This window comes from Gallus gallus, chromosome 5, assembly GCF_016699485.2.
Source record: "Gallus gallus isolate bGalGal1 chromosome 5, bGalGal1.mat.broiler.GRCg7b, whole genome shotgun sequence".
Lineage (NCBI taxonomy): Eukaryota > Metazoa > Chordata > Aves > Galliformes > Phasianidae > Gallus > Gallus gallus.
In genome coordinates this window covers 9118500-9131743 of record NC_052536.1, presented here as the reverse complement: position 1 = coordinate 9131743, position 13244 = coordinate 9118500, and the positions used below count along the sequence as shown (strand labels likewise).

General features: G+C 39.0%; 1 protein-coding gene across 5 annotated transcripts in view; it reads right to left on the bottom strand.

Moving 5' to 3' along the window:
• The window catches only part of DENND5A (DENN domain containing 5A), a 59791-nt gene that overhangs the window by 23429 nt on the left and 23118 nt on the right, over positions 1–13244 (bottom strand). For all 5 annotated transcript variants that reach the window (XM_015286468.4, XM_015286470.4, XM_015286469.4 and 2 more), the window contains 4 exons: positions 12356–12543; positions 2567–2884; positions 1539–1754; positions 410–644 (listed from right to left, as the gene is read on the bottom strand). In XM_015286468.4, the coding sequence (XP_015141954.1) occupies positions 410–644; positions 1539–1754; positions 2567–2884; positions 12356–12543 (957 nt within the window). The remainder of the gene's footprint in view (positions 1–409; positions 645–1538; positions 1755–2566; positions 2885–12355; positions 12544–13244) is intronic.

Below are 13244 nucleotides of genomic sequence, written 5' to 3'. Positions count from 1 at the left end.
TTTGTATTAAGCATCTATCTTAAGCAGACATAAATCTATAATCACACCTTCAATTAAAAGCAGATCTCAAATTTAAGAGGAGACAGAAGTTTCTCATGAACCCTAACAGGTATAGTAATACATGAGCATATGAAGCATCACAGAATCACCACCAAAAGGAGAATGATGTTTACCTTCTTAAGGTCAAACCATTTTTTCTACACAAAGCATGCAGGAAAATAGTTGATTTCAGTTACCCTTTATGTGGACTTAATCTCAGCTTCCTATATAACGTTTACTCATGACTTAAGCTTCATAGCTCATTTTTAAAAAAATGAATTGTTGCTTAATTTTAACACAGTATCTACAACAAACAGCACTGACCAGCTGCATTTTCTGAAGCATCAAGAAAGGGGCTTATTACTCTTACCAGCCTCATCAATGGTTGTGCATTTCTGATACATAGATGTGCGCAGAGTCGGCGTTCTAACATTCAGCAGCCTAATTTTATCCACTCTTGAGTCAAATACTCTCAAAATAGGGTCTTTATCATCTTCATCATGGCACATAATCTTATTATCAATAAAAGATGCAAACATTTGGGTCTCCAGGAATCTTGAGAGGAAGGGCAAGTAAGGCTCAGGCTGGTCCGACAAGAAAGATGCCTAACAGACAACAAGAAATAAGAATGTTTGGGAGTCCGCAGAGATACAGCCAACCAAACCTAATTTATCTAACCAGAGTGCATTAAAGAGCTTTGAAACCATTTAAAGCCTAGTTTTATTCCACACACGAGCTTCATCTTCAAAAAAGCCAGAGAAGATGAGATCTGCACCTTTGTAACTATCACCTACAACACAGCACGGTAATTTTTAAGCTGTGATTCCAGTTATTCCCTTAAATTTCTAAAAATTACCACTGAATCCCTGCAACCTGCATCCGCAGTGCTACAGGTGTGAATATTACACACTTCTGAAGGGGCTCAAAGCCGATGAGAACCTTTTCACATGACTTGAAGAAAATCTGATTAGCCTTTTAGCAAGTAGTGATTCGACATAACCTGCACCCACACTGCCTGTCCTGCTGACAAACATCTGATCTGCAATAAAGAATATACTAGTAAAATCTGAAGAGCTAGGTCTCGTGTTTCACAAGTAAAGAGCTAGGATACAGTTGGCACACATGGATGTCAGTGTTGTGTGGTATCATGGTTTTATTCATGAACACATTCAGCAGCACTTCTGGTTAAAAATAAAACAAAAAACCCAACAAAACCATTTTCATTAATAACACAGATGTTAGCCATAAAGTGAGACTTTCTAAGCAACTTACTTTTTTTATATAGCATCCTTAAAAGAGCATCCTCAAGTGTGTGTCTGTAACTACTTTTCCTGAATAATACATAGGTGGTGTCTTTTTTGAGGACCATTGAGACTTGTGGAAGAAATTACAATTTTGAAAGTGCTGTTTTCCATTTTATGGCCCAGTGAAAAAAACATCCTACGCTTGGATACTGTTATAGCTTCTGAACAGACTTCTGTCTTGTTATTACAACTTACTTTATCAAAGTTTTGCATCTGTTCCCTGTTTGTAAACCAAGATTCCTTGTCCTGACTGGGTTGAATGACAAACACTTCATAATCTGCAAACATTTGTGTGAAGCGGTTGGCAAAAATCTCACGGATTTGAATATTCAGCTGGTAAATCTTGAATTCTTCTTCGTCACACTGAATTTTAAGATCTTTTTTGCTGCTGGTCTCCTCTCGCACCTCCAGCTAAGGAAATAAGGGAACACACACACACAAAAAAGAAGCGTATTTATCTACTGGTGCTTTGTCAGGTATTCTGGGTTTACAAGAATATTTGACAGAGAGAAGTATGTACGTGACTGAAGTCCAAGCTACATACTGTTACAGGTTCATTCATAACATCTTTGGAATGAATAGATAAGCAATCAAAATGAGTTGTGTGTCCATTAGCCCATTTCCTGCAACCTAAATCCTCAGCAGCATTATGCACTATTCATCACCACACAGCCCAGAGTAACCTCTACTGACTTTTAGACTTTTTTTAGACATCGCATGGGCTAAGGTTTATAAAAACAGCTATGTAAGATTTGGATATTCTGTTCATATTAGTTTTGATGGCAATTAGGTATCAAAAAAGCCACGAGAATTCACTATTCATGCACTACGGCAAGCAGACAATGCTCAAGTAAAATTATTTATAACAAGAAAGATAACTGCAACAAACAAGGTTGAATTTCAACTTCAGTATCAGTTTTAGCTGTATAAACCATAAGAAAGTAACAAATTTACAATAAATCTGAAAACTAAAAACAAACACATTTTTAAGCGCGTTATCTTGGCCAAAACAAACAAGCAAAGCAAAAAAACCCAACACTTTAGAAGCTACCAAAAGTTTCCCTAGATGCTGTAGAGTTGAGTCCTCATCCATCTCATTCACAAGGTTTGTGAACATGTTAAATCACGTTCTTTCTAGTGCAAACAAACCCAGTCTTTTTACCACCACTTCAGACCTTTGTAGCTGCAAGTCTTGAGTGTGTACTGGTAGTTTCATAGCTTACCTTTTCTAGGCTCACACCTGTTCTTTTAACCAGTGCTTGGAGTCTTGCAATGGTCTCATTTTCCTTCAGCAGCTCATAGGAATTCAAAGGTGATCCCGCCACATTCCCATTTCTTTTATCAGAAACCAGGTCACATGCTCTGAGGCTCTTCATCTTTGAAGCACTTTCACTATAATGAAGATTTCCCTCAGGAGGAATTCCAAAAGCCGTTAGTATCTCTGAAATTTCCTGTACGAACTCAAGCTTATTTGGGAACTGGGGCAAGTCTTCTGGCAGCTCGATGAAATGGTTGTCTACATCCACAAAGCAAAGGTTAGCCTAGGATTTAATTCGGAATAGAATAACATTAGAAAATACACAAGGGTCATGTTGTATTTGCCTTTGGGTTTGGTGGTAGCTAGCTAGAAAAATCGGGTACATTTGCATGCTTGGTTATTCTGTAAAACAGACCTGGCCCAGCCATAACTGAGCTGGCTGGCTGGCTTTGAGGAAAGTACCAGGAGGCCTACATTTCTGTATCTTCTCAGAAGTTAAGAAACACAATTCATGTTTAAAGTTGTTTATTAGGTATCTAATAGATGTTGCATTCCGTTTTGTACAAGTGTGATATCTTCTTCACACAGACACATATAGCTAGATTTTAACTAACACATGCATAAATATACAAAGTACCTGCCTGGAGCTCATATTATAAGCCCTCTCTTCTAAAACTTGGTGAATTTCATTCTAAAAGGTGTATAACATTGCAGAAGCTGCAATAAAATTACCATCTTTTTTTTTTGTAAATGACTTGAGAACTACGTTGATTCCTTGAAGTTCAGATTTTTGATTTCAAGAAAAAAAAATAAAATAAAATTTGAGCTAATAGGCCAAGATCTGTTCTTCTGTTCCAGCCTCTGTCATTTACCAAAGACAGGGGGGAAAAAAGAACAATAACTCCCCTGCACAGCTTTCAAAACATTATCAAAAAAAAGCTGTGCATCTTTCAAAGATTTACCTCATCCTATATTCGTGAGTTGGGTTTTTTTTCCCTTTTGCTTTCTGCACTGCCAAATCTACTTCATAACATTATATTACATTCAGCACACTGGAGGGAAAGGATGCCATCCAAAGAGACCTTGACAAGCTCAAGAAGTGGGTCCACGTGGTTCAACAAGGCCACATGCAAGGTCCTGTACCTGGGTCAGGTAAATATGTCCAGAAGGATGAAAGCACTCTCGTAATTTAATAGGAAAGAAAGAATTTGAAGAGATTAACCTCCCACTAAACGAACTGTGGACAATCCCAGCTACGAGAGCAATGTACACACACTGCAAAGCGTTAGGAAGAACAAAGCAGTTCTTAAGGATTTTGTCCTGGGATTGACCCCAAGTCAACTATGGTAATCTGCACCTGCTGAGATGCTTATGTCTATGCCAACTGCCATGAAGACATATTTGTGATAGATTTGGCTCTCTTGGTATTTCATCAGAACAGAGTTAGGATGTCAGTTCTCAAAACACATCACGTCTGCACTGTTTGATTTGAACTCCAACATCAAAATTAAAAAACAAAGCTAAGTTCTTAAAGGAGAAAATCAAGAGATATGTGCCATGGTTTAACCTGGCAGGTACTGAGTACTACACAGTTGTTTGCTCACTCACCCCAGTGCAATGGTAGAGAATTAAAAAAATTACAAAAAATTTGCAGCTTGAGATAAAAACTAAGAAAAGGAAGAGGAAAAAAAAGATAATAACAAATGATAACAATACATACACACACACCAAGAGATGCAAAAAACTGCACACCACCTGCCAATGGATTCCCAGACAGTCCTGAGCACCGGCTCCCAACCCAGTCAACTCCCCACCATTTTTCAAGGCTTTTTTCACACATCATATGGTATGGAATATCCCTTTGGCCAGTTTAGGTCAGCTGTCCTGGTTTTGTCCCCTTCCAGCTGCTTGTGCCCCCCAGCCCCTTAGCTGGCAGGACAGTATAAGACACCCAGAAACTGGAACATCCTTGGCTCAGCACCGCTCAGCAACAACTAAAACATCACTGTGTTATCAGCACTGTTTTTCTCCTAAAGCCAAAACACAGCACCATACCAGACACTATGAAGGAAAATTCAACTCTGTTCCAGCAGAAACCAGGAGAACATGTTATACTGGCTTTGTATAAAACTTTGCATGACTGTGTCCAATTTATGCTCTGCTATGATCTTGCTCATAATTACAAAGGTACGTAGAAGTCTTCTATATCTCAGTTTCCTGATGTTCTAGTACTTGAATAGTGGGATTGATTTACTATCAAATGAATGCATATAAAACAGTTAAGAAGTTCTTGTACAGATCCTTTATTATAAGTTAAATTGTAAATGTAATTAGGTGTTGCAAAAGAATGCAAAGTAAACAAATAGAATGAAGATTGAAGCTGAAACTTGCCTGGTGTACCCTGGAAAACAGCTTTTATTTTTTCCAACAGGGGAGATGTCATGGTTTAGATTTCCCTCAGCATCAACACTGTTCAAACATAGCAGGTGCTGGTATGCACACCTGGGGAGGCATCTCCAGTGGTAAGCTAGGGATGCATGCAGACTGCACCCGCTCCTCACCCAAAGAAACATTCAGCTCAGAAGGACAGTATGTACATGAGAACTCTCATTTTTAAGAACTTCAAGACCCCCCCATCGTACACATGAATTTTAGTTATCGCTAAACTAAGTCAGCAAATATTTATCAGGAATAAACTTCAAGATACTAGAGAAATAAAGCACTAAATCTAGGCACAGTACCTTCCAGTCACTGTTGAGGAAAGAAGAAAAGCAAATTGGTCACAAGCTGTCTGAGGAACAGCAGAACAAACTCTTAGAGCTTCTTAATGAGTTTAACTGCATTACTTTCTTTTTAATCTTTGTTTAATTATTGCCGTTCAACTTTCCCTTTTCTTTGTTTTACCTTAGCACAGAACATCGCTGTTGGTTAGCCTTGGTTCTGTCTAAAAAGTGGTTGGCCAAAGAGCGACAAAATATTCATCTTACTAACAAAGAGACTGTAGTCTACAGACTGAAAATAAACTCCCTCCAATCAAGAAAAAGCTAAATCAAATACCTGGTAAAATTACTTATAAGCATTTGGGTTCACGTGGCACGTTATTCCAACAGTTGAACATCCTTTCTTGAGGAGTTTCTCCTTAAGAGCAATACACAGAGTTTAAACATTTTAAGCCATCAATAGCAATTGCTGACGATACAACTATTACCACATTTTCCAGTACTGGCCCTACATAGAAGCATTTACAAACATGGAAATGCTGTACAGCAATATTCTGTAGAGAAATAAATAATATTTTTGGGACACTACATTTATTCAGAGCATGGTCCATAACTCACAAGAACTACCTTGAGCAATGCAAGCAAAGCAGACTCAGTAGGAGGCTTTAGCCTCTCTTAGCTTCAGAAGACTGAGGTCATCCCTGTGCATGTACTCCTGAAAGGATCGTGATCCCCAGGGAACAGAAACAGCAAAGATACCTCACTTCACAAGTAGTTCAAGAGGCACCAAAACAACATTATTTCTCTAAAAGTCAAATCCAAAGTAAATAAGCAGCCATTAGAAGACTTCAAAACAGTCAGTCTCCCAATGCTGTTACACTACAGCAATACTTGGGAGGACAGAGGGGCTTCCAAATTCAATTCATTTTGAAAAGCAAGAGGAAAAAAAAAGTATCAGTTAAATATTCTTTAATTTACTGCTAAGGTATTAATGTATGAACAAAAGAAAACCTCCAGTTGCTACAAACCCTAAGGAGAAAGGGTGCCACGTCCCAATGTAAAGGCTTGTCTTTTCCAGAAACTTTTCATATCATAAATAATAGGGTGTTCAGGTGAAAAATCTTACAAATCTTAGGAATGCAGGCACAGGAATGTTCATGTACCCAACGCCAAAGCCTGGTGCCACGAGGAAACAGCAGAGCTTTCAGCTGGCTCAGTGGGACCTGGACCACAGGCAATGATTCCAAAGCCAGAGGACAATTGCAATTCTTTAGTTTGACCTCAAGTACAGTAAGGGCCAAAACCCCATACACATCTAGCAATGCCTGCATCGAGCCCATATCCTTCCTTTCAGCTCTGTTCAAAAAACAGCAGGAAATTATTTAGGCTCTCTCAAAAACACATCTGAAGAGGAACTGCTTATCCACTAAACAATGAGTAAGCTCCATGTGTCCCACCGGCACCCCAGAGAGAAAATGTATTCTAAGCATTAATACATAGTGACACAACATGAGTACAACATAGAACAGTCAGTTCTGACCACACAGTCACCACTACTCAAATTCTGCCCAGCGTGGTGCTCAGACTACAAGTTGCATATAGGTTTTCAGATGGCCTCCTAAGTCATCAAAATGAAACATGACTCAGGTTTTCTCTTTGAATATAGCACTGAAGGATTAAAAGCCATTCAGGAACAGCATTTCTGCAGCATGCACTGCCTGTGTGTTAGGCCTCATCTGTGTAAATAACCACCTACTTCACTTAAAACACATGAAATATGTATGTTAACAAATACACTTAGAGATGGCCCGTAGAAGGTGCATTTGCAGTAGCCCTATATTCTAAAGAATTCTTGTAAGCAAATGGTGACCTTTTCCATTCCTTCTCAGCACTACTGATCTTCACACCAAATCAGAATTTGTGATTAACTTAACAGCTGCAAGTGTCAGAAACATGAACTTAACTCCTCAAGTAGCTCCTCAGCACTGCAGCACAGGACTACAGTGCAAACTGAAGTCTGTCAATAAACCTGCAGTATTATCAGGGATCTACCATAGCAGTAGATAGCATCAGAACATACACAAAATAGTGATTATCTGTCAAAATTATCATCACGATCTGGCTGTTTTAAATGTGTTGGCATCAAGAGGAAAAGAGGCTTTTCTTCTAGAATAAACAAGTAATAATTAAAAAGCACAAATTATTCAGATTTAGCATTCAATTACACCTTTCAATTGCTGAAATAAGAATATTGAGAATACATACTGTCTTACATTAGCAGATAAATAGATGCTAGCTTTTAAAGTCTTCCAAACTGCCTATAAGAAAACGTTACTGTCCAAGATCTTTTGGAGCACTTCATTAAAAACAAGCGTTTTAAACTAGGCACTACTCATTTGATTTAATGAGTGCTGGAAGATTTAGCACTGCTTATTTGGACTCAAAATAATCTCATTTTCCACCATCCTCATGCGTTACAGTGAGAAGATGCACAGGCAAATTCAACAGCATGAAACAGCACAAATTAACTTGCATGTTAAAAATATGTTGCTATCTTTGCAAAAGTTTCTTTAAAAGGAAATCCAAAGACATCAAAAATAGTCTTACTTTAGTATCTAGCTTGTGATCTGCAAGATTGCTAGTTTAACCTCCTTTTGATCAGTTTTACTGATACACGAACCACATTTTGCTAGCAACATCTGAAACGGCTATGTGTTCTTGCCTTCCTCTTTGATTTGTGCAGCACCTTGGTCTAGCACTGCTTCTCCCATGGCCCTGAACTTCTTTTCTGGGTTCTTTAGAGGCCTCTGATGCAGCCACTAGAGAAACCACAAGGATGCTCATGCAGAGAAAAAGCCTTCAGCAAAAGCAACATGCATAAGAACAAGCTTAGCTTTTAAGTGTCATGTTTCACTCACATACACCAGCTCGACTCTACAATAAGTCTCAAATCTCTTAAAGGTCTTACCAGGCCATAGGGAGTAAGGGTCTTCAAGTCATTGATGAACTTCAGTGAATTCACCAACAGGTAATACAAACTTGCATTTTGTACTAATACAGTTATTTTGCTGAAGAATTTATTCATCATCTGACAAAGGATCAACTCCTAAGATACAGTTCCCACACTCCCAAGGTAAAGCATTCCTTAAAACACCAGTTGTGACCAAAACATGGAAGACTGCCACTGCAAGCAAACCAAATCAAGCTTTATGGCATACGTGTGGAAGATTTAGTCCAAACCCGACAGTTAGAATAGACTGCATTTTCAAACGTTGTAAAAATATTTTACCTTAAAACATCAAGAGCAATACAAATAACATCCTTGCTATGTCAGATAGCAATATTATAATTCTTCCATGATGCTCTTCAACCGAGAGGCACTAACCAGATTTTCTATCAAAGCTCGATTCCTTACCCTTCGTCTAAATTAGATACTGCTTTAATAGCAGCAATCCTACCCATCCATGTAAGTGGATTAGCAACAGTGATGCTGTTTACGCAGTTTCAAGACAAAGCCAAAAACACTTTTTTTCCCCAGGACTGAGAATAAATTAAAATACAGAATAGCTCTTTATGCCTCCTTTCTAGTATCAGAATCTTCATCACTTAATGTGTCTACAAATCAGGAACCCAGAGGCAGGCCTTGGAAACTGAGTTCCTCATAGAACCCTAAAAATTTCAAGTAGTATCATAGGCACTCCAAACTTTGCAGATGAGCAATATTAAGTAGTACTACCACTTTCATTTTTGATGATAAATTTGTCTTTAAGTACATATAATAGAACCTATCTGCCCTCTTCTAAGGTTGTATGATGACACATTTGCTTTAGCAGGGGGGTGGACTTGATCTTTTGAGGTCCCTTCCAACCCCTGCAATTCTGTGATTTCGTAAAGCATATTCTGTGTTAGATTCTCCATCAGGAATTTTGTCTAGAGCTCATTTGGCTCTTTAAGAAAGAGTGATCTTACCTGAAGGCTTAACCATAATGCAAAATATCTTTGAGATGAACCTGTAATTTGCAGTTCTAAGTACATTAAAGCTAGCTGATCGAATTATTGATATCCGAAATACTGACCAGTAGTTCCACTTAGCAAGACCAGCATGTACTTGGGATTCTGATCTGCATTTTAAATGGTATGTTTACTTTTCATTAAAACAGCAGATCTTTTCTTGTTTTGCTTTTTAAAGTAAATACAATGAAAACCTCAACAACAGTAAGCTTTTTCTTCCCAGTCTAGTCTTACTCTTAGGGGAAAAAAAAGTCTGCATAGGATAACTTCTTAGGTATCTTTGAAGTCCCCAGTACATGTTCAAGCCCATTTGTACACCACAGCTACTTTCTCAACATCTTCATTTCAGCCTGGAATGGAATTGTTCTCTTCAGAATGTCTGGTGTGACACTGTGATTTGGTTCTAGAAGAAAAACAATGTTGATAACACACTGATGTTTAGTTTCCTGCTAAGTAGCATTGTATAGAGCCAAGGTCATTCACACCAAAGGGCCCAAGGAGCTGGCAGGAGACAGAACTAGGACAGCCACCTTAAACTGTCCAAAGGGATATTCCATACCATATGACATCATGCAGAAGTAGTTTCGAAGGAGGTGGGAGTTCATCTTGTTCTCTTCCACTGCTCAGGGGCTAGCTGGGCGTCAGTCAGGAGGTGGTGAGCAATTGCTTCTGCATCACTTGTTATATAAATTCATATATATTTACACACACACATTCATTCATATGTATTTGTACTATATTTGTATTATCCTTTCCTTTCGTCTATCTTAGTAAACAGTTTTATTTCAAACCCACGTCTTTTTTGATTCTCTCCCCCACCCGATGGACTTGGTGGGAAAAAGGGAGTGAGCAAATAACCCATGTGGTGCTCAGCCACCTGCAGGATTAAACCACAACACTTAACCTACAGCACTAAAGACTTCACCAGTTAGCAAGAAACCTCACTTAGTGACTCCCAAGGGTGATTTTTCAAACAAAGCCTTGTACAAAACTGTAAAACCTCCTGGAGGGAGGCTTCAGAAGGACCAGTTTACATTCTGCAGTAAATTCCATTACACAGGCACACTCCTACTGATATCCTAGGTCCTGAGTGCCCTCCCCTACCAGACAATCCTGGTCTCAGTGAGATGCTGTCAAAAAAAACCTACTCCTCCACCTTCATAAAAGACAACCTATAAAATGAAATTTAAACTGTGGTGCCAGGTGATTGTTTGAATACCACTTCCATTCAATTTTTAATATTTTAAATAGATTAAATACCTTGGAAGTGTTAGACCCATGTCAAAAAGAGAAAGTTTTCTCATTGCAGAAGGACAGCAGCCTTAACTAGAATCTTCCTACAAGAACCAACCATGGTGTATATTAACATACACAGACAGGCATACATTCCACTTAATCAGCTGCCCCGTATAAAAAGTACACTAGCCATATTAATTAGGCCTGTCAACACATTCAAAGTTTTGTAAAAATGTAGTAAACAAAAACAAGTGTTTTCATGGCAACATACATTACTCTGATATTATGCCAATACAAAAAGTGAAGGAGAAAAAGAAATTACGATATCTATAAAGACTTGAATTTTCATAGGAAAACAACAACAATCTGAAGATAAATCTTCTTTTGAACTTGCCAGGAAAAACAAATGAAAACCACCAGCATATGGATTTCAGTAAAAAGAGCAATGTTGGCATGGTGACCAGACTGGAGGCTCACAGAAATATCTAGTCTTTAATCTCACACAGCTTTTTTAAGAAGTTTATGTCAAGCTATGTTGCAGCACTGTCTGATAATGAAACAGAGAAAGGAGGAAAAAAAAGTAACAGCCACCACTGAAAAATCTTCTCTCTTCTACACTTCTGCTTTTCCAGCAAGTTGAATGATAATAGAAGCAAACAGACGACCAGATAAGGGGACAGATTATCGGCACTAGCAGGATTTTTGAAGCAGACTTTCCATAACTTACTCAGCCCATTCCCTGTGAAGTTATGCCTACATTAGCAAGTAAGCACACCCTAGCAGGGGCCAGATCTCTGTTGTTGACAGTTCTCCTAGTAAAAGGTTTCCACAGGGCTATCTGATGGAGCTGCCCAGCTCCCGCACAACAGACAGCCAAATGATACTACAACATCCATCATCTGCTATTTACTGAAGCAAATAAACCATTCAGTGATACTCTATGAGAAAAGTCACTCCAATGACTGACTGAACAGCCTGACAGGCAGCTGACGTGCTTCCCACAGGTTGTTACCAGCTCCTGTAGGAACTTTCTTTGCTATCTCAGGTAGCACACACCCACTTCTGGTCCCTTGATCCTCGTAACCAGATTTTAAGGTCTCTCCTGGCATGTCCTGACACGGCCACACTACGAGGAAGACCTTCCTGAGCACTACCTCAATTAAGACCAACTGACTTAAGTAGATGTCAACATTTTCCTGCAAACTGAAGTTTATATTTGGAGGAAAAACTGAAGTAGTTTTGATGCAGGCACGTGAGCAGCTGGATCCAGGTAAGCCAATCCAACTCAAAAGTGCAGCAGAGAGAAACTCAGCTTAATCCTACGCAGCGAGCAACCAGCTCCAGCGCAGCACACCATTGAGACCAGTAAAGACACACTGCCCAGCTAGCATCACAGAAGCAGCACGGCCTTTTGTCCATAGCTGGTAAGGTCACACTGCACTTTCCTGCACTTTCTAGCACAAAGAGGGCAAAGTTTTGCACCAGAAAAACATTCTTTCTGTAACCTCACTGCAAAAACACATGCAAAACTCCAGTCTCACTTTACCAGGGAACGTAATTTCAAAACAACGTGGGTTGTTCTTTTTTTGTTTGTTTGTTGTTGTTTTTTAATTAATTTCATTGGTTTTCTCCAGCAGCTCCAGAAATTTAAATAAGATCTTATGCCAAAGCATCGCCAGCAGGAATTTCAAAATGGCTGTTACAGCTAACACCAATATTTTGGCTCATCCTTCACTTCTCTCATTATTATGTACAATATTTAATGAATCGATCCAAGTTCCTCTCACCTCTTGAGGAAGCTCCAGCTTAGACCTGTCATCCAGTCCATTGGAGTGCAAGCCCATCAGATAAGGGACAGGAGCATCTAGAAAGTGAAGGAGCGATGCAGGAAGGATAGGAACATACACATGCTGCCACTGAAATGGAAACATTAGTGCTGTAATGGTCTCTGCCACAGTCATCAGTCTCTGATAATCTGAAAAAGAGCAAGAAAAAGAAAATTCACAAACATTTAAGTAAATGAACCTGAACTAAAGAAACGAGAACTTGCTTTAAAACTGAAACCACAGAACTAGGTGTTAGCTGAGCAGCATTTTTAATGGAAGCCTACACTTGTGCTGTTTCAGCAAAATGTGCTTGGGTGCACCACAAAGTAGGTCATTCTACAAGTCACACGGAAATGAGCAAATTAAGTCTTCACACCCATTAAGTCACTCTACGCTACCTAAACCAGGGCTACAAACAGGAACGCCATTCCGAGTCTGGAATCTGTATTGTAATTGGCTAAGAAACACAGTGGAAGTATTTCATTTTCTCTGTGCTTATGGCTTTCTATGGAAGCCTTGGATGAAAACCAACGCATCTGGTATCTCTCAGATAAACATTTTTAAAAGAGTGTTTAAACGTCTATAAAGCATGCTGTATAGTAGCCAATCCAACAGTGGGGCTTAAATAACTGTAGAAAATAAAAGGGATCAGCTTCATTTATCCTTTGCAATATATGGCCGAAGTCTCCATTCAACATAAAAATAACTCATTTCCTTGTACAATTTCCCAGCAGTGCAAAGTGCACCTGTGCACCATGCATACCAAAAGATCTTTTTTATTCAGCAGCTGGTGTCTAGAGCAGTTAAAACTGCAGTACGCTGGGCCAAAACCTCCTCCTCCTCTTCTTTC